Source organism: Drosophila pseudoobscura, chromosome 4, assembly GCF_009870125.1.
Source record: "Drosophila pseudoobscura strain MV-25-SWS-2005 chromosome 4, UCI_Dpse_MV25, whole genome shotgun sequence".
Taxonomy (NCBI): Eukaryota; Metazoa; Arthropoda; class Insecta; order Diptera; family Drosophilidae; genus Drosophila; species Drosophila pseudoobscura.
The window spans coordinates 12,622,711-12,641,523 of record NC_046681.1 but is presented as its reverse complement, the minus strand read 5'-3'; the positions used below and the strand labels follow the sequence as shown (position 1 = coordinate 12,641,523).

Genomic DNA, 18,813 nt, shown 5'->3' with positions numbered 1-18,813 from the left:
TAAACAGATTTAAAGTAAAGAAACTTCCTTTCTCTGTGCATTGCTGACCCACTCGGATTGGAATGTCCTCAAGGGACAAAGCCAGTTCAATTGGTTGGTAAATTAACATCAGCTCAAAGGTCTTTTTTATGTCGAGCGTGATTTGTATGTGGCTGGAATGTGTGTGCACTGTACATATAGAATATCTGAGCCGACATACCAATAGACCACGTGCACTGAGGGCTAACATTCTGCCAGGCGATGACTCGTCCGCCTTTTGTGCCGTCTGATGGGTAATCCAATTTGCACTCGAGAGCGATGCACAAGTAGCTGCCGATCCACTCGATTGGGAACTGGCTCTGATTTCTAGCCGGCACTCGTTATCCGCTCCTGCCTTTGTCATTTTGAGGCGAGTGCCCCACATGCGGTCCAATTATTATTTATGAGAAATATAGCGTGGATAGACAACGTCTATCTAAAGGTCTAGACCTTTAACTCGGCTCGAGTTCCCTTTGTACTTGGGTAATCAATTTGTGAGCAACGGTTGCGACAGAAACTCAGGTTCCTTCGTTAATTAAGTCTGATGAAGTGGCGCACTAATGGATTCGACGCAAGTGCAGCCAGCAATTGTCACCTGGAGGGTGAAATAAATGATCCCAGCCCAGGCGAGCAATTAATTCAGGCATGCAACTAGGTCCTGCTCCAATGAAATATTCAATGCAATTTGCAGTTTCTAATCTTCATTCGGTTTTTTTTTTAGGTTTCTTTTTGTACTTTGGGAAAAATCGCATGGTACCGCACACGGAACTGAGTCAGACCGGGGTTAACGCACAACTAATCACTAGCCATGGCCGACCGAGACCGCGACCGGCAGCTAATAAACCCCACGGAGAAGGCTGCCCACTTGCTGATAAATTAGTTTTTGATTAATGCCAGGCACGGTACACTGCGATTGATTTACAGGCACTGACCAGCCGAGCTTGGGCCACAATTCAGAGGCAGACAAATGGTCGGACTTATGCCACTCGAAGGCTAGCCGGCAGGGAGGGGGCGGGAGACGGAGCTGAAGATGAGGAGCTGCAGACGTCAGCAGTTGCTTGCAGTTATGATTTAACTCCACTGTCCTACTGTCCCCTTTTCTACCCTCCCCCTTTGGTGGGTGGGTCATTTATCAAGCACGCCTCTGGCAGGCAGCACTAGGCGGAATGGTCAGAAAAGCCACGCACCAAAAAGTCCTAAAATATGAACAATTGGCCTAGCGTGAACTGCACACAATCAAAGATAAGTGTCGGTCGGTCCTGACATTATATACAATAGCAATCCCAGTACATAAATCTGTCTGTGGGGGGTGATCAATCAATTTACCAAATGAAATACCAGCAAATAGAAGCAGCTGTCCAGATATGAGATACTTTTTACGTCAGTGAGGGTCTTAAGACTTTCGCCATCTCCGACCCCATTCCGGCAGCTTTACTTCAGCAAATAAGTGATTTCCAGCGCCTTAAGGACCGCCAAAGACCAAAGAGGAGGGAAACCGCAGCCGGCACCACTCTCTGAGCTTGTTAATGACCCCTTTGTGTCGGACAACGAAATGCATTTTCCGTGACGACCACATGGCACGGCACTATGCAGTGAAACGAGCACTAATTGCAGAACACAACCGCAACGAGGCTACTGCCACACACCACAGTTGGGAGAGCTGGCAATAAAATGCAATAAAATCGAATGTTACCGAGTGCCAACACCCACGTGCTCTTACAATGCAAGCATCAGCAAATAATATACGGAATATATATTTGAGTGCTGACAGGGCAGGAGACGTCGTCAATGGAGCTTCCACAGAAATCGCAGTCGGGGCCAGCAACAATTTTTGGATCCACTTTCGACTCGGATTGGTTGTGGCGCATGACTGAGCCATTGATGCCATCCACTCCCCCCACACAAACATATCTGGTCTTAGGCCCTTGAGAGCCCCATTCTATTTTTGGGCAACTAGTTCATCGGCAAGCATCTTCAGTATTTGAATTTCGGCTGAGAGGAGCAGCAAAAGAACCATTGGCCATCAGGTCACGTCGGTCGCATCGGTCACAGGGGCTTCGGGGCTTCGGGGGAAGGGCACCGGCAACAAACACATTTTTCTATAGTTTATTTTCACAAAAGTTATGATAAATGAAAAGCAGTTGCAAACAGATGTTTGTGATAACTACTTGAACTCACAGACCACCACTCCTCATGCTTTGGCTTTCAGTTTATGAAAAATGAGCCAAAATGATTATTTGATGGCAGCTACAAAGTGTTGGGGCAGCAATCAAATGTCATTACTTAGAAGCTGCTAAGAAAGCGAATACAGAAAACACTTGCAATTTCAGAGCTTCCCCAACACTGATGACATGAGGTGGGGAGTCCGCAAGGGTTCCTAAATTCAGTTTATGGATGCACCGCAAACCATATTGCACAAAGCTCGTATGCTACATTATTGACTCCGCCAAACACTGCCACCAAATGAGGCATCCATGAAAAATACTATTCAAAAAGAACCAGAGAACATAAGATAGAAGAGGTCCGTAATATAATGCCTGTTCCCTGAACTTCTGAAGAAAGTGCCCTTGGCATATGGGCATTTTAGAGATGATAATTTTGTAATAAACAAGCTATGCAACGAATACCGAGAATATTATGCACTGAGTTGATAGCTAGAGGAAAAATATATCATGCATGAGTTATCAGTTAAAGACTTACATATATATAACATATGAATACATACATATATTATTTTAATTGTGCTCATTTTTACATGAGCATCGCACCCATTTCCCTCAGTTTGCTTTCGAATCGACTGTGCGAGAGTCAAGTGAAACATGAGGAGCTGGGCTTTCTTGGTCATCGTCTATGGGCTTTTGTTGCAAGGAGAATCCTCCCTCGCCAGTGAAGACCAAGAAATACATGTCACGCCGGAAGTTAGCCTCGGGGATCAGTGCAATGGATATTGTTTCTTAGTGTTAAAGCCCTTCCTGGATTTTTTCACCCAGCTGAAAGAAGCAACCGATGCCAACAATGAAATGAAAGACAAAATAAGCTCATTGGAGGTCACCATCAGCAATTTGCAGAGCCAGCTTCTTAACAGTGAGACGCAAATAAAAAACAATATCGAACAAATCAAGGACAAAGACAACCAAATCAAAGACAAAGACAACCAAATCAAGGACAAACTGAACCAACTCAAGGAAAAAGATAACCAAATCAAGGGCCTCAGAGAGCAGATGGAACTGGTTTCTGGAGTGCTGGCCGAAAAGAACGATCAGCTATCGAAAATCAGCCAAACGGCGGAGAACATTCCCGAAACTTGTGGCAGGGGCACCCCAAATGGCGTTTATCAGATAAAGGTCAGGGGAATAGAGCCGTTCCAAGTTCCCTGCGTATCGGATTCGTCTGGGTGGACTGTCATTGAAAGGCGGTTCGACGGAAGTGTGGACTTTAATCGAAACTGGACGGCTTACAAAGACGGATTTGGAGATATCCGGGGAGAGTTCTTCCTTGGTCTGGAAAAGGTGCACTTGATGACCGTAGCTCAGCCTCAGGAATTGCATATACAGCTCGGAGATGTTGATGGCACTTATCGCTATGCCAGATATGACAATTTTGTTGTGGGAAGCGAAGAAGAGGGTTTTTTGCTTAAATCATTAGGTGAATATTCGGGAAATGCTGGGGACTCCCTAAGGTTGCACGTGAATGGAAAGTTTGCTACTGTTGATCGGGACAGCTTTAATAACTGCGTTAATTCTTTTGACGGTCCGTGGTGGTTTCAAGATCCAAAGTCTTGCGGACACAGGTAATTCTCCAATTCTCCACTCGAAAACACGACTCAACTCATTTTTATTTAAATTTTTCCTTTTTAGTTCGTTAAACGGTAAATATACCAAAGATGGGATAGCCCATGGAAAAAATGGAATTTCTTGGGGCAACTGGAATAAGTTTGATTACAAACTCTCACTGACTTTTGTGAAAATTATGATAAGACCTAAGAGTCCGCAGACCTGAAGAATAATAATGTATTTAGTTAAGCTTATCTTTGCTCGAGTAATGTAGATCCAATAAAATTTAAAATTTTTCACCCGACAAAAAATGGTTACAAAATGTCTGCCTTTGATTTTTTTTGGAAATTGAAAGTACTTCTCGGGCTTTAAGTTTTTAATAATTCAGGTGGCCACTTTCCTTGTAATACTCACAGCGAGGCGTTGGCCAGTGGGCAGGCCATGAATCTTCAATGACCCCCACTTACACCCGACCTAAATGGGTGACGGGACGGCACAGGCAAGGACCAGAAGGCAATTGTGTGGTGAAAATACTAAATGCGTTTTCCTCTCTTAACCTTTGCCTTACCCTTTAGGATGGCATTATACAATTAGTGAGAAGGAAGCTTTTCCGACCCCATTATACATATATTTAATAATCATGAAATCCCAACGAAATTAATCTTATTCATAGTCTTCTATGAAGGAAAACATTCGTGGGCGAGATTTTTCCAAAGAAATTTGTTGTGCGCCAAAATTGGCTTGTTTACTTATCGTTGACTTATCGCTGGCTTGGCTGGTCCAAGGTTTTGGCCAACGACTAAGCAAAGCGTTAATCCACGGAAGTGCATAATTCGAGTACGACGGTTGAGTTTTTTCAAGAGTTCCTTCAAGTGACTGATTAAATATCAAAGCCATTTGGCTGTGATAATATTTTGTTCCGAGTCTTCGGATATTTCGAATGTGTCAGTTTCGGCATCCACATTTACTTATATCTAAAACCAGACTACAGACATATTTATCTGAGGTTTTTAAAAGAATTAACAAAACACAAATTACCTTTAATTAATGTAAATAACAATGATCAAATGTGATTTCTGAATGCTGTTACTATAAGAAGTTTAGATCTTGGTGTCTTATGGACAGAAGAAAAGTGAACGAACTTTGCGGCAATGGACATTGATTCGGCCTCAGACTGTTTGTAGCTTTGCCAAGTCCTCCGAGACCTCCGCACAGCTCTTCAAGGATCTCTTTTTCTTCCGACAACCTCCATTTGGCAACTTCCCCTCGTCGGGCAAACAACGCTTGCGCCGGGAATGGTTGGAGCGTTTATTAGTCTCGCAGTATCCATCGACCAATTCGTAACCTGGCTCACAGTCATCGAACGCAAACCTTGACACTACTGCGACATCTCGGCACGCGTTACAAAACTTTATTTTCGGCGGCTTGCACCTTAGTTTCTTACGACCAAACACCAGGAGCGCGAGGCAGGCCACCTGCAGCAGAACCAACCTTATGTTCATCGTGCGATTGAGTGGGGAATGATGGGTTCAAGTTCTGGTTAACATTAACATGGTTCCCGCCTCATTGGTTATGGATAATACCGGGACATATCAATTTGTTCCCCACAAACAATGTACAATGCATTGTTACTGGTCGAAAAGCAAGGAATATGGAGAAATATATGGCATGCTTCGAGCTGTGACTTTAAATGTGTTTCATTTCAGTTTAGTTCTTTATGTTCTTAGTATAATTCTCCAGTTTTCCACTTGCCTTATGACACTCGACTTTTCGGACGCGTCGCCCACAGCGGAACAGAACGTTGGCCGGCGGCAGGCAATGAATCTTCAGAGACGCCGACAGACCCCGCTCAACCCAGAAGGGTGACGGGGCGCGACAGACAAAGGCCAGGCAATTGTGTGGCGAAAGGACCAAGTGCCACATATATTTTCACTTATAGCTGGTTGAAAATTGGCTTGGCTGGGCCTAGGCCTCGCCTCTGCCTGGGCATAGTCCTCGATCCAGCAATGGAGGCCAGCGCAATTACTGAAGTGGATAATTCGGGTTTGACGCCGGCGGGGCTCTTTAAAGAGTGTGACTGAATAAATATTTAAGCTAGTTTATCGAACGGAAAGAAACTTTCTTTGATTATTCAAGTGGCAAATATTTTGGTCCGTGTCTGAGGATAATTACATAAATACAGGCATATTAAATCTATTGCGATGGTCAGCCTTTGGACATGCATTCATCCATGCAAAGTAAATAATTATAAAACTATTCTATTCATTTCACTTCACAAAAAAATGGCAGCAATTCAGTTACAACATTTTTCGTATAAAATAGCCTGCATTCCATACTCAAAAAGGACCTTCATAAATATGACTAAGCAGTGTCTAAGACACAATTTTAATTAAAAATGTATTCACAAAGTGACACAATTTTTTGGGCCATAAAACGTAGCAACAAAACAAAAAGGAAACCCCTGAAAGCCCTTCAGAAAGCCTGTCTTAATCCCCCATAGAGGAATTATTAATTCACAGAATAATTACAAATTCTTTTGGCTTTCTTCGCGGGGCTGTCCATTTTATTTCCTGCACAAAAAAATGCAAAATAAATTTTTGGAAATTGTATAGCAGTGGCTTTATTCACGACCCTGCAAAACGAACTATACTATTCATTTAATATTTGCTTAAAGTAGATGGTTTTTATTCTTAATATTGCTTTTTGCTGCTTGTTATCACCGGACATTTTCTTTGAAAACTTCATGAATATCAACTAGAACTAATACATTGACTCCGGAATTGATTCGAACCGTAAGCAATGGATCCAAACGCATAGAATCTAGCATTTTTGGCAACAATTTCAGGGTCTTTTCCAGGGCTTGCCCCAATCTACAGTCCTGTCGAAGGACTGAAAGCTTTTTCGATCGGTGCCGACCTGAAGGAAGAAACGCCCACTAAGACCCGAGTAGAGCAGCCACAGAGTACAATATATCCGCATATATCGACTAAATATAGGTATATGTTCTCAGACGAGAGGGCCTGCATGCTTCTTTTGGCCCTTGAGCACACGGCGATTGTGGGGCATGGCATAGCAAAGTTTGCTCCAGAAGAGTGGATCGCCCCACTTGAGATAGGTGTTGAGCTTCAGGTAGGCCCTCAGCTCGCTGTCAATGCCGTTCATGTTCTCCAGTTCCCTGTAGAGGATGATGATGATGCGCTTGCGCTTGTCCTGCAGTGTGGCCTGATAGGCAATGCGGAACTCCATGCGGGCCCACACCGAGTCGATGAAGTGCTGCGACAGGATGATGATCACCCTCTTGGAGTCGTCGACGGTGCGCACGATCTGCTCCGGAATGCAGTCACCCACCAGCCAGTCGCGATCGTGCAGACATATGCGGAAGGGATGCGGGCCACACTCGAGCTTGGGCAGGAGTTTGCTGATCAGCTCCTCGTCCTTGTGCGAGTACGAAATGAACGCGTCGTAGGTCTTGTCCTTGTCCAGCTCCTCTTCGGAGACCCACCACAGGCACAGGTTGTTGTTGTACAGCCAGATCTTCAGTTCCATCTGGAACATAAGGTAGAACACGCTGATCAGGCAGACCACAATCACCAGGCCGCCCACAATGCAGCTGATGAGCAGGACATACGACGGGCACAGGTCGAAGGCCTCCATTTGCTGGAGAGCCTTGTTCTGACGACTGCACTGCAGCTCGGCAATGTCGTCCACCCGCTGGGGACTGGTCCTGACAAAGAACAGCAGCGGCAGGGCATCGCAGTCGCAGATCAGGGGATTACCCGACAGCGAAATGGTCATTGAATTGTTCTCCTGCTGCAGAAACGTGATGAACTCCTCGCTGACCACACTTATTTGGTTTCGGCGCACATCCAAGTTGCTCAGGTTGACGGGAAGCTGTGCCCCCGAGCCCAGGCTGGTAATCAGATTGTCGGCCAGCAGCAGGGCACTGACATTGGCATAGCCAGTGTGTTGGTTGACAGTCGCGGGCAGCTGGGTCAGACTGTTGTTTCCCACCTTCACCACCGTGCTGACGAGCGTTGTGTGGGGCAGCGCGGGCAGCTCCTCCAGGCTGGCTCCTCTGCAGTCGACGATCAGCTTGCACGAGTTTCTCTGCACCCAGCAGATGCAGCGCTGGTCACACTGCCAGTCCTCCGACTTGTACTGGCACGTCTCGTCGTTGGTGCAGATTATGGCCTCGTAGCTCATCATCAGAGTGGCCCCGTAGAACTGGGTGTTCGACATGTCGATGAAGTTCAGGCTTCGCACTTCTCGAAACACGGTCGGCGCCAGGGCAGTCAGGGAGTTCTTGTTCAAGCTTAATATATTCAGCGAAGTGAGTGGGATAAATATCGTGCTGGGGGTGTAGGAGATTACGGAAGGATTAGTACTTTTATCTACCAAACACTTTGCCTGGATCTGTGCGTGCTCTCTCTCTAGGCATATATAGCTTTCCTGTTTCCTGCTTCTAACTCTTTGAGTGATCGAGTCTATGACCTATTCTTATGACACATACTATTCGTGTGCGTAGTTCTATGGCTACTCATGGGAACCACAAGTACAAGTACAATCTAAATATTTTTCTACACAACTTCTAAACTTTCTAAAGTACCGAAAAAAGTTTTTAAATAAAATACTTAACGTAGCATCGATGGAACTCTGATAACACCCTTTGACTGTCTTGGGAGACACGGAATACTCGCTGAGCTATCGCTCTGCCGTAGCTGATAAGAGATAGCAGCAGCCCCAGCCCGAGCCCGAGCGATAGGGCGCCGCTGTCGAGACCCTGTTTTCTGATTAATTGCTCTGTCTTGAGTTGAACCCTATCGGCGAGAGGGCCATCTTTTAATCAGCATAGCACAGCACGAGCAGGCGGCAAATGAGGCGGAACAAGAGAGCAGGGTGGAGCACACACCTTGATAAGTTGGTGAGTCTATTTTTGGACAGATCCAGAATGGTTAGGTTGCCCAGGCCGTAGAAGACCTGCTCGGATAGACTGTTCAGCCCGTTGCAGGATAGATCCAGGGTTTTCAGGTTCGCTTGGTCTCGGAACATTCCGCCGGGCAGCCTTGCGAGGTCCTCGTTGCCGTTGATTCTGATCAGCCGCAGCTTTTCGCTGCCCTTGAACATGCTCTTGTTGACATGCCCAGTGGCCTGGGACAAGCGCACCTCCACCAGCTGCTTCATGGAGCTGAAGAGATGCGGCTGCAGCTCGTCGTTGCGATCCCGTTGCGGGCCCGTCAGCTGCAGACTGAGGTTCCGCAGCTGCTGGAGCTCTCGCATCAGAGGCTGCTCGAACTGCACCATGCTGGGACTCTCGATGGTCAGCTTCTCCAGGCTGCCCGTGACCGAGGAGAGCAGTTTGCCCGGCAGAACCTGCACATTCACGGAAAGCTCCAGCTCTGTGAGACTGTCGAAGGCCTGGAATATTGTCTCCTGCAGCTGCTTGACATCACTGACAAACTTTAGCTTCTTCAGCCCGGGCACTGAGCCGAAAAACCACGTTGAGATGTTCGCCGGAGCGGCTGTGCTGTCCTGCTGATCGGTCACGTCGAAGACGTCTTTGGTCACCACCGTCTCCGAGGTGCGGTCCCGGAAGCGCATGGTCTCCACTGACTCCACTCCCAGGCCGTCGAGCAGGTCGTCGACAAAGGTCGCGGGCCAGAAGTTGTACGCGTCGAACTCGATCTTGACCAGCTGGGTTATGTTGAAGCGCGGCAGCCAGGTCAGCCCGTCGACGGCGTAGTAGCTGACGTAGATGGAGGGCCCCAGCTCGGACATCTCCAGCAGCAGGGCGTACTCGTCGGGGCAGTGGAAGCGCACCACATTCGCCTCCGCCGCACAGCTGCAGGGCGGGTCCACCTGCTGGCAGAACGTCGGCAGCGGTATGATTTGGCCAACAGTCACTCTCACCGAAACGGCCCAGAGGAGCCACACGCCCACCAGATTGCCGAACATGTCTTGAGCACTTTGCCCCACTGTTTATTGGCATTTATTATAGATATTTGCGGTGTATTATTCTTGTTATGCGACGCGACGAGGCGACCGAGCGACGGAGCGAACGCGGCGTTGGACGATGGGTGAACACGGCCACGATTCGGCTATGACTAAATCACAGCTGTTTGGGCACCAGTCAGCCCAGGTGATAACAGGCCAATTGGCTTGGTCCGAAGTTGTTCTCTTTTTTTTTACCCCTTATCACACCGTTTCGTATCGGAGTCGAGAAGGAAGCCGCCGCCAATGCCAGTGCAAACACCAAGCTAGGGATGGCAGTTGCCTCAAGTTTCAGCGCGATTTATACCTTAACAATGGAACACTGAGAACTTGGCTTTGATTCAGAATCGAGTCGTTCGAGGGTCTCACCGAGCCTCGTAAACAAAATTAACCATTTAGTTCCGACTTTATTACAATGAAATCAAATTGAAAGGCACAACAAATCTTCCATCTCTAATGGAATGTTCACAAATTTATTGCACACCTTAACTGCTTAAGCAGCAAATCGATGATTTATTTGAATATAACCATCCTAATTTGACAATAATCCCGGTCTCAGAGACACATCACTTTCCCGATAACGGCCACGGAACTCATTAAAAATTTGTCTAGCCCAAATTGTCATAAAGGTAATGGTCGTTTTGTGTTTTTCGGCAAACTTATAGAGTCAAAGCTGTTTGTTTTTCTTTTTGTGAGTTCGTAGAGAACTTTTATCAAAGAAAGCGGTGACTTTCAAGTACTTGCCCAGCTATAAATGGCTCGCATGAGTCAATGGCCAAATGCCATTGACAAAACTGTACGAAAAAAGTGTGGCAGACTTTGGGGGAGTGAGCAGAAGTCCCCTGCGACCCCAGCAAACACTCAGAGTACAACAGGCGACACCGTACAGAGCAGTAAGTGCATTGCAATGAAAGAAATTTTAATTTTCTTTAAAGTATTGTGGTATTTAAATGTTGGTCGGGCAGTATTCTCTGCTCTCCATTTAAATTCAAATTATTTTTAGTCAAATTTCAATGTACAATTCTCTTAAGCGCCAAAACTCTTTCAACTTTGAAATAAACAAATTGTAGATATTATTGTGGGAAATTTCATAGATATTCAATGAAGGGGCAAACAATAGTTAGGGCTGAGCCGCACCTCCAACTGTCACGCATTGGCCTCCCCTTCGATCGCACACCTACAGTGGGACCTCTGGTGGACAGCTGTGCGGCCACCCACGCCTCAGTCTGAGGCACCAGACGCGCCACGCATACTTGAAAATAAATAAGCCCTTGTCGCACTGGGCCAAGTCCAAGTCAATCACTCGAACGGAAGGCGGGGCTCCTGAGTCGGCCTTGAGGCCGCCAAGGACATTCGGTTACTATGGACTCTGGCTCATTGTCGGGCCGTCAAAGTTGCTCATAATTTACGGCACGTTGGCGGCTCAAACTCAATTAAACAAACAGTTTTGCACTTCGTTCTGGGCCATTGGGCGAAACTTTTGAGCAATGCAGCATCGCCACGTGTGTCCTCACCCAAAGTGACCTTTCGGCGGGGCTGGCTGGCTAAATGTGAAAAGGCAAACACAATTACACGCCCAATTACACAGATGCGAAGCTGCGAAGGACCAAGGCCCCCTCATCATCAGTAGATATAAACGCACACGCACTGTCGCTGGCATTACGCCTAGGCACGGGGCCCTACACCTTTTGTGCCTATACATATACCACCCCTCTCCACCCTAGGAGCCCCCAGGCATCCCAGAAATGCCAAAAGAGGTTCTTCTGATGAACTGGAACCTCCAAATGGTTTTTAAAACATGCTTGGGAGCTTTTTACTAAATTGGACCACAAAAAATATCTAAAAATGGAGTAAATTTTCAGCTTGGAAGTAAACGTTTTCATTTCTACTTGGACTTGTACGCATTTACTATTGGAATTATAATCCCCCAGCTAGAACTAGTTCCCTGAACCGATGCTTTCCCGAAATGCACTCATATTGAATGCGTTTTATCTCGTCGTGGACACTGGCCACGAGCTGTGGACATGCGGGCTATCTATGCATGTGCATCTGTGGATGCTGGCCATCATCCAAACACCAATCTGGATGCTGCTAAATGCCAGCGGGGAAACAATAGAGCGTCCGACCTTTGACTTTTGACTTGCGGCCTCCCGGTCAGCGAAACACTGGACAGACTCCGTTCTGCAAATTGCACTGAATTGCACAGACGGGTTGAAGGAAACATCAATCAGAAAGAGCTGGGTTCAAGCAGCTGTTAAAAGGTCATTTCCCATAAGCGTCAACACTAAATTAACGCAAAACACAGACCGACACTCATGGTCGAAGTCATTGGGTGATCAGAAGCAGGATTCGGAATTGTCTGTCAACTGTCGACTGTCAGCTAATGCGATTGTGATGGCAGCTGGGATTGGCCCCAAACCCATTTGACATTCGGCCAATTGCATGCCAGCCGAAGAGGAAATGCATTTTGAGTAGCACATTGAGAATTAAATCAAAATATATATATAGAGAAATGACAACGGATAAGCTTTGTGGCTAAACATCAGCAGCCACCAGCCACGAGCGTCCCAGATGTGTCCCCCTTGCCGTTGCAGTTGTCCAACGCAACCGCAAATACATTTTGCTCTATCCTGCCAAAGCAATTTTCGGCTGAGTGGCTTTCGGCAGTGCCTCTGCTGTCTCTGTCTCTGTCTCAGACCAAATCAAATCTACTCCGACAAAAATCGAGAGAACGCCATGGCATAAGAATGGTGAACAAGATCAAGTTTAAGCAACAAATCAATAAACTTTTGTGTTTTGCTAGCAGATTGCCAGCTGAGAGGCACCCCACCCCCCACTTGGCTCCTCATCGAAATGTGCAACGTTGCGTATACGAAATCTGGGCAAATTTGTGAAGGAACAAGTACAATTTGTTTTCCTACTAGGGTTCTAGAGCACAGCATGGAAAGGCACACAGCACTACACGAAATGCACTTAAGTCGGGCTTCTGGGTGAGCGGTCGCAAGGAAATGGAAAATAGAAAATGCAAAATGCAAAAGGGAATCGCTTAAAGTGGAAACGAATTCTCGGTACTTTGTCGAAAATTTGTCAACATTCACAGAGCTTCCAGTCTGCCAAAAATTTCCAAGGCATAAACACGACTATGCGTAGAAGAATTCTCGTATCCTCTGGCATGGGGGAGCACTTAATATTCCATTGTGTTATCCTTTAATATGCATGACGTGTGCAATAGCATGCTCGTTCGAACGTATGTACATAGGTGGCCCTCTTGGCTCTCTTGGTCCTCTTGTAATCGTCCAAGCACAGGCCACTTTGGAAAATTAACATTTAAATTCATTTTGCATTCCATTTAAAACTCGTTTTCAGCTTTAACGTAATTATTATGGGACATATATTGTATTTCAAACTGAACTGCAAACCAATTTTTAAGGCTAAGCCAGCCTTGGCTATCATCGGTGACATCTCATTTCTCATTGTGTCCCAGGCCTGTATATTGAGCGTACGCCATGCCACGTCTGCCTCTGCCTCTGCCACAATTCCCCACATGATGCCCGTCCTTTTGGGGCCACCCACTGCTTTCCTCCCACCCCGGCCGTGCTTGCGCCACATTAAATGGCAAAATTGTCAAAATGCCGCAACAAATGGCGACCGTGGCACGTCCGGTTATTGTTGCTGTTGTTGCTTCTTGTTTTTCCCGACATTTTCTTTATTTTTTGAAGGCTGATGGTTCTTTGTTGTAGGTGTTTGCTCCCGGGCACTGGGGAAATGGTGGGATTTGGTGGCACAGTGCCTCTGGAGAATGGATGGAGATGGAGGTGGAGCCGGAGCCGGAGCCGGAGCAACTGCATCCATGTGTGTAGCCGTCGTCCGATTATCGTTCCAGTTTCTTGCCTTGGGTGCTGTTGTTCCCATTGCAAACCCATTGTCGTGTGCAACAGCAGAAAATGTCGTCAACATTTCTTGCGGCCAGCCACATGTGCTGTCCTTTGTCTCAGTCCTCTATCACCCGCCTCTATCTTTTGGTCGAGCTCTGGCCAGGATTGCACTTTGTAATTCGTGCGCTACATTAAACGATTCTGTGGCTTTTGGGCAAATTTCAGACCGATTGCAATCGCTGTGGTAATTTGGGGCCAGCAACCATCGTCGTATGCCTCGGCAAGCCTATCCTAATGATTCTCTCTCTTCAGCACAGCTAAGCGAATTTTATTCGGTGGCCTGTATACCTGTACCCCAAGGACATCCGTATGGTATGGATGCACACATGTGAATGAAAGTTCGTCGAAATTAAACAGCAGCTGAAGCAATGTCTCTTTCCCCTTCCGGCTCTGTCCCGCACTGGGATCCGACATCTCTTTTTCCGTATATTATTCGGATGCAGCAGCGCAAGTGTTCGAATGCAACGGGGCATGAAGCAACTACGACAAAATAGAGAAAAATCCAACTACAACAGCAGAAGCAGCATCAGGAAGTAGGGGCAGCAACAAATTCGACAGCAAACAGCGCGAAAAGAAAAGCTGAACAAAAAACGCGAACGAAAAAGAAAAACTACGAAATGCCAGGGCAACAAAGTTGCAAGTTGAGTTCAGCAAACAGCGCGCAGCATGCTGCCTCTATACTATATGCCAGTATATATGTATCTAAATCCTAGTACTAGTATCTGCAACTGCAACTGTGTAGAGGCTGTCCTCCTCTACCTGTGGCGCACTGAAGATAGAACGGATAGATGGATCCAGAGAGGGAGAGGGAAACTTTTTCAAGTGCTGTTGAGTCGGTCCTCTCTCTCCATCTCCTTGTCGTTCTTGCTCTGCCGATTCTCTTGGGATTTTCCTCCTTTTTGGGGCCAAGTTTAAACAACTGCAAGGGACAAGCTGTCGTCCAGCGGATGTGTAGGGTAAACTTTTTACTTAAAATTCGACAGGCAAAAAATAATAATAATAATATTGTGCTTAAGCATAGGACCTCCGTCTCCTTCAGCCAAGTTCGAGACGGAAACTCTTGCCAGATGCCGGGGACAATGGTCAAAGGAAGCAAATTAATGCTTTTTGGGCGAACTTTGCACTCAGCGACAGTACTTGTACAGATAGTTATGGGGCGTGTTGGGGGGCGGGGATAACTATCTGCCCAGCATACATGTGTCTAGAGATATGTTCTCTGTTTGGCCACATTCCAGTCCGGGAGATCTGCATCCGCCCCACTGTGCAGCATTCGCAGGGAGTTGCCTTGGCTAGATTTCTTTTTGCAGGTTGCCCAAAACAACTGCAGCGCATAAATTTTGCAAGAGCACATGAACCTTTCAGTCATCTGCATCTTGCCACTTTTATTTGCATAAGCCACGCTAGTTGCACGAAATACGGTGCGTGCCCCGACCTGCCTTTCACTCATTTTGCATTCCACATTTGGCGTGCGCTCAAGTGAAAGGTAAACATACAATAAATTATAAGCGCCCACACACAGTCCCACTCACACTCGCTGCATGCCACATGCCACGTGCCACGTGGCCTCTGTGCAGGTTGCTGTTGCCACTGCAGTGCTAGTGGAAATTAATGAGACGTGAGGAAAAGGTGCGCTCCGCACAAATGCTTCAAGTTACGCAGTTTAGCAGCTGCATCATTCGATTCAGCGAGCTGCAACATTGCAACATTGCAACATTATCATTGCGAAAATTTCACATTCGACTGGGCCACGGATGGGGGCCCAGGGAATTGCCTATCTGCAGGTAGACAATTTTGGGAGAGAAAAGGAAAGCAAAGAAAAGTGATTTCAGCAACTTGGAAAAGTCTTTTCTGTTGGCTTTGGATGGGGATTTCAACTAATGACCTCGTGTGGGGATTTATCATCATTCAAATAACCCCATCACATATTCTCCAAGAGCTTTAAGGACCTCTTTTGTGTATAGGTGTGTACTACATACCCGTATTCGCGTATGTTCATATATATCCAGAAGATTCGCCCAATTATTATCGGCTTAACACACATTCCCACCATTTTCTCATTTCATTTAATTTCCTGGCGGCAGGCGAACTTTTTCGCCAATAAATAAAAGCAAAAACTTTGCACAACTCTTCCAATATGGCAAAAGATACCAACCAAAAGCTAATCAACGTCAGCTTAATCATTCTCACAATAATCATCATCAGCAGCAGACACCAGCAGCAGCAGCAACTCCAAATGCAATTAGCTGCGACAACGTAAAACTTTGCAGCTTATATTTGCCCCATCACTCCCCCACAACCCAGTCCCCACCCCACTGAACCGCTCACACACTCGACTGCCTAATTAGGAACTTTTTCGCATAGACAGAGGCGGGTGGAAGTCGCTCCGTACTTTGTTATATAATGGCGAGAAGTGCCGGCGGAATGAATACTTTCAGCATGCCATCAGCTGTATCTCGTGTGTCATGTCATCACGGCAGGAAGCAGCCCAACAGCAACATGAACCTCCTCTGGATGAACCAGTTCTGTCGAGAGTGCGGAAACTGCAGCCTCGATTATGTCATTCGAGTGTCGTCCCATAACCACAGTGGCGTGCCCCACACTCTCCCCCCCAGACGCCGCACCACGCTCCATATTTGTTATATCGCCATAATGCATGTCTTATCTGTGGCATCAACAACATCGACAACATCGGCCGCAGCGACATGCAACAGTTATGTGCGTGTGTTTTTGTAAATGTTTGCTCGTTTACTAAGTGGCAGAGTAAGTAGGGTTGTGTGCAAATATTTTCAAATTTTACATCTTCATTAACCAAGCCAACAGGAAGGGCGCACACAGCTTGGTAATCAGCAGGACTTGCGCCTGCCATGAGAGCCACTTTGGGGAAAGGTTTCCGGACGTGTTCTCGCACCAACATAAGATTTGTTTTCATCCGAATATTCGCAATTCAGATAGTCCTTAATGTAATCACTACGATCCATGTACACTTTTGCCATAATTGGTTCTACATTTTGGGGTTTAATTAAGTAATTTGAAATATGTATTAATATATTATGGTAAAGGCATGATGGTAATATTTATTCATTGACATTTAATTGGAGTTGAAAGGGTTCTCAAAAGAAGTTCATTCTAGAACTCTTTTTGGAAATTTTCTATGTGGTCTATGGTTGTACGGAATAAAGTCTTATATGAAAACGTAAAAGGCAACCCGAAAATATTGTCAATTAATTAAAAGTTCCTGCTGCTCCTGCCACTGCCTGGTAGACTATAGTATTATATAATAATATTAAATGAAATGTGAGCGATTGCAATAATATTATTTGTACTTCGGACCTTGAGATAGTCGCATGAATGGGGAAAATATACTGCTTAAGATCCTTGAGATTATGGTTTTAAATATTAAACGAGCTGTCTACAAAATTAAAGTAATCTAAGAAATAATTGGAAGTAATTCTCTATGGGCCAATTTTTGTAAATTTGGGGAGAAGTGAAGGGTAGAAGAAGAAATATGCTTGAAAACAATCCATCGTCCTTGCCATTTGCATAAGATTCATAAAGAATATTATCACCACTTTTTTGTTAAGCTTTTGTGAAAATCTCCTTTTCGCATTCAAGCTGAATCCTTTCGATCCATTGTGCTATCAATATTGACTGGCAAAAGCAAGTGGCTCTCAAATTTTGGCCAAATTAATACGATTTTATTGCCGCCATTGTCTAGTGCCGCGGCAGGGTGTGACGCCATCCAACTGGAGGCCATTTGGAGCCCCTTTTGTGCGCTGCCAGCGCCTGAGGACATAAATTTGTGTATGTACTCGGAGTAGTTGCGTATACGCAATGCCATTAAATTAAGCCTGACATTGTTATTATGACTACAAACAAATATCAATTAAATTTGAATAAAAATGCAATACACATAAATCCAGTTCGGTGGGAGAGAGTGTTTATGGGTGCATGGATACAAGCCAACCCAGCCAGCACCCAGCGGATATAAAGATGCATGGAGTGCCAAATGATGCGCAACCACTTATGGCTTCTGCCTGCAGCTGCCTTTCGCCTTTCGCCGCTCGTCCCGCACTTACTGGCACGCATCCTGGCATCCTGTCACGCATTATAAGTTTATTATGTGCTTTTTGGCCCTCGCTGCACTCGGTTTTGCCTCCGAACCAGACCGGAGCCTCTCGCTCTGGTTATCCATCTGGCAGTGGTCCTCGCTCTGGTTCTCCCTGGGACTCCCTGGGACTCCCGGTTGCGTAATTTCCCATTCGCTTTTATGCTGGAACGAATGTGCATAATTTGTCGGCATAAATCTTCGACGAGCACTGGACGAGTTGGGGTCTCATTTCGGTTCGATGCGGCTAGGCGATTGGCTGCCATGACCGTTAATTTGTGGCCTAATTGAGCGAGTCGCAGGCGGAATCCGTTCGGCCACGTATCGAGGCGATAACACAAAATATATATGTGTTACTTTGCCTCAGGGCCCAACTGTTGCAACAGCTTACCACTTATCAAATAGACTAGACTAGTCGAATATTTTATCCCATTCTATCGACTCGACTCAAAAATCGTTTAAGAGATCGTACAATTCCCTTTTCAAATCATACATTTTTTTGGTTATTCGCATTGCAGATGTCGAGCCAGAATAATGAAAGTGTGCCAAGCCATCAGATCGCAGTTTCTGAATTTTAAAAAAATATTTTTGGTTACACTGCAAATTCCAAGTATGAGGAAGGGATCTACTCATCCAGTCCTACTGCCCGATTTCTTTCCCATGCAAAAGACTGTCGCACCATGTAATTAGAATCAGAGAACCACCTAGGAATACTTACATCCATTTACAATGACCCTATTGTAGTAGTGAATGAAACAGGAAATGGATCGCAAATTTAGTACAAATTAATTTATAAATATTAACCGGGCTGAAGCGATGTAAAACATAAACTGCAGAAATCGCGACAGCCAACAGCAAACTTTTATTGGTATTTTTACTTTCTCGAAACATTACAAAATAGTTGTCTTCTAAGGTAATTTCATAGACACATATGTACTGTATAGATTACAGTATTTAATTAAAGTGAAGCCATAACTATAGCTAGTGTGAAGCT

At 45.8% G+C, this 18,813-nt stretch overlaps 3 protein-coding genes across 3 annotated transcripts in view; 1 reads left to right on the top strand and 2 right to left on the bottom strand.

Moving 5' to 3' along the window:
- Positions 1–18,813, bottom strand: part of LOC6903442 (lysine-specific demethylase 7B) — a 66,453-nt gene that overhangs the window by 25,272 nt on the left and 22,368 nt on the right. The gene's annotated exons all lie outside the window — the stretch shown is intronic.
- LOC117184236 (ficolin-1-A-like) lies at positions 2,819–4,113 on the top strand. Its single transcript, XM_033380841.1, has 2 exons — positions 2,819–3,808; positions 3,876–4,113. The coding sequence occupies exons 1-2, from the start codon at positions 2,838–2,840 to the stop codon at positions 4,015–4,017; spliced, it is 1,113 nt and encodes a 370-aa protein (XP_033236732.1). The 5' UTR covers positions 2,819–2,837; the 3' UTR covers positions 4,018–4,113.
- Tehao (tehao) lies at positions 6,386–9,907 on the bottom strand. Its single transcript, XM_001357287.4, has 2 exons — positions 8,701–9,907; positions 6,386–8,142 (listed from the first exon to the last, which is right to left on the bottom strand). Exons 1-2 carry the CDS (start codon positions 9,741–9,743, stop codon positions 6,798–6,800), a joined length of 2,388 nt encoding a protein of 795 aa, XP_001357323.3. The 5' UTR covers positions 9,744–9,907; the 3' UTR covers positions 6,386–6,797.

Excerpts from the sequence above, each read along its gene's own strand:
- LOC117184236 (XM_033380841.1), top strand. The coding sequence starts at position 2,838 with ATGAGGAGCTGGGCTTTCTTGGTCATCGTCTATGGGCTTTTGTTGCAA. Across the intron at positions 3,809-3,875 it reads CCAAAGTCTTGCGGACACAG|TTCGTTAAACGGTAAATATA; the intron begins GTAATTCTCCAA and ends TTTCCTTTTTAG.
- Tehao (XM_001357287.4), bottom strand. The coding sequence starts at position 9,743 with ATGTTCGGCAATCTGGTGGGCGTGTGGCTCCTCTGGGCCGTTTCGGTG. Across the intron at positions 8,143-8,700 it reads AGACTCACCAACTTATCAAG|CACGATATTTATCCCACTCA; the intron begins GTGTGTGCTCCA and ends CTACACCCCCAG.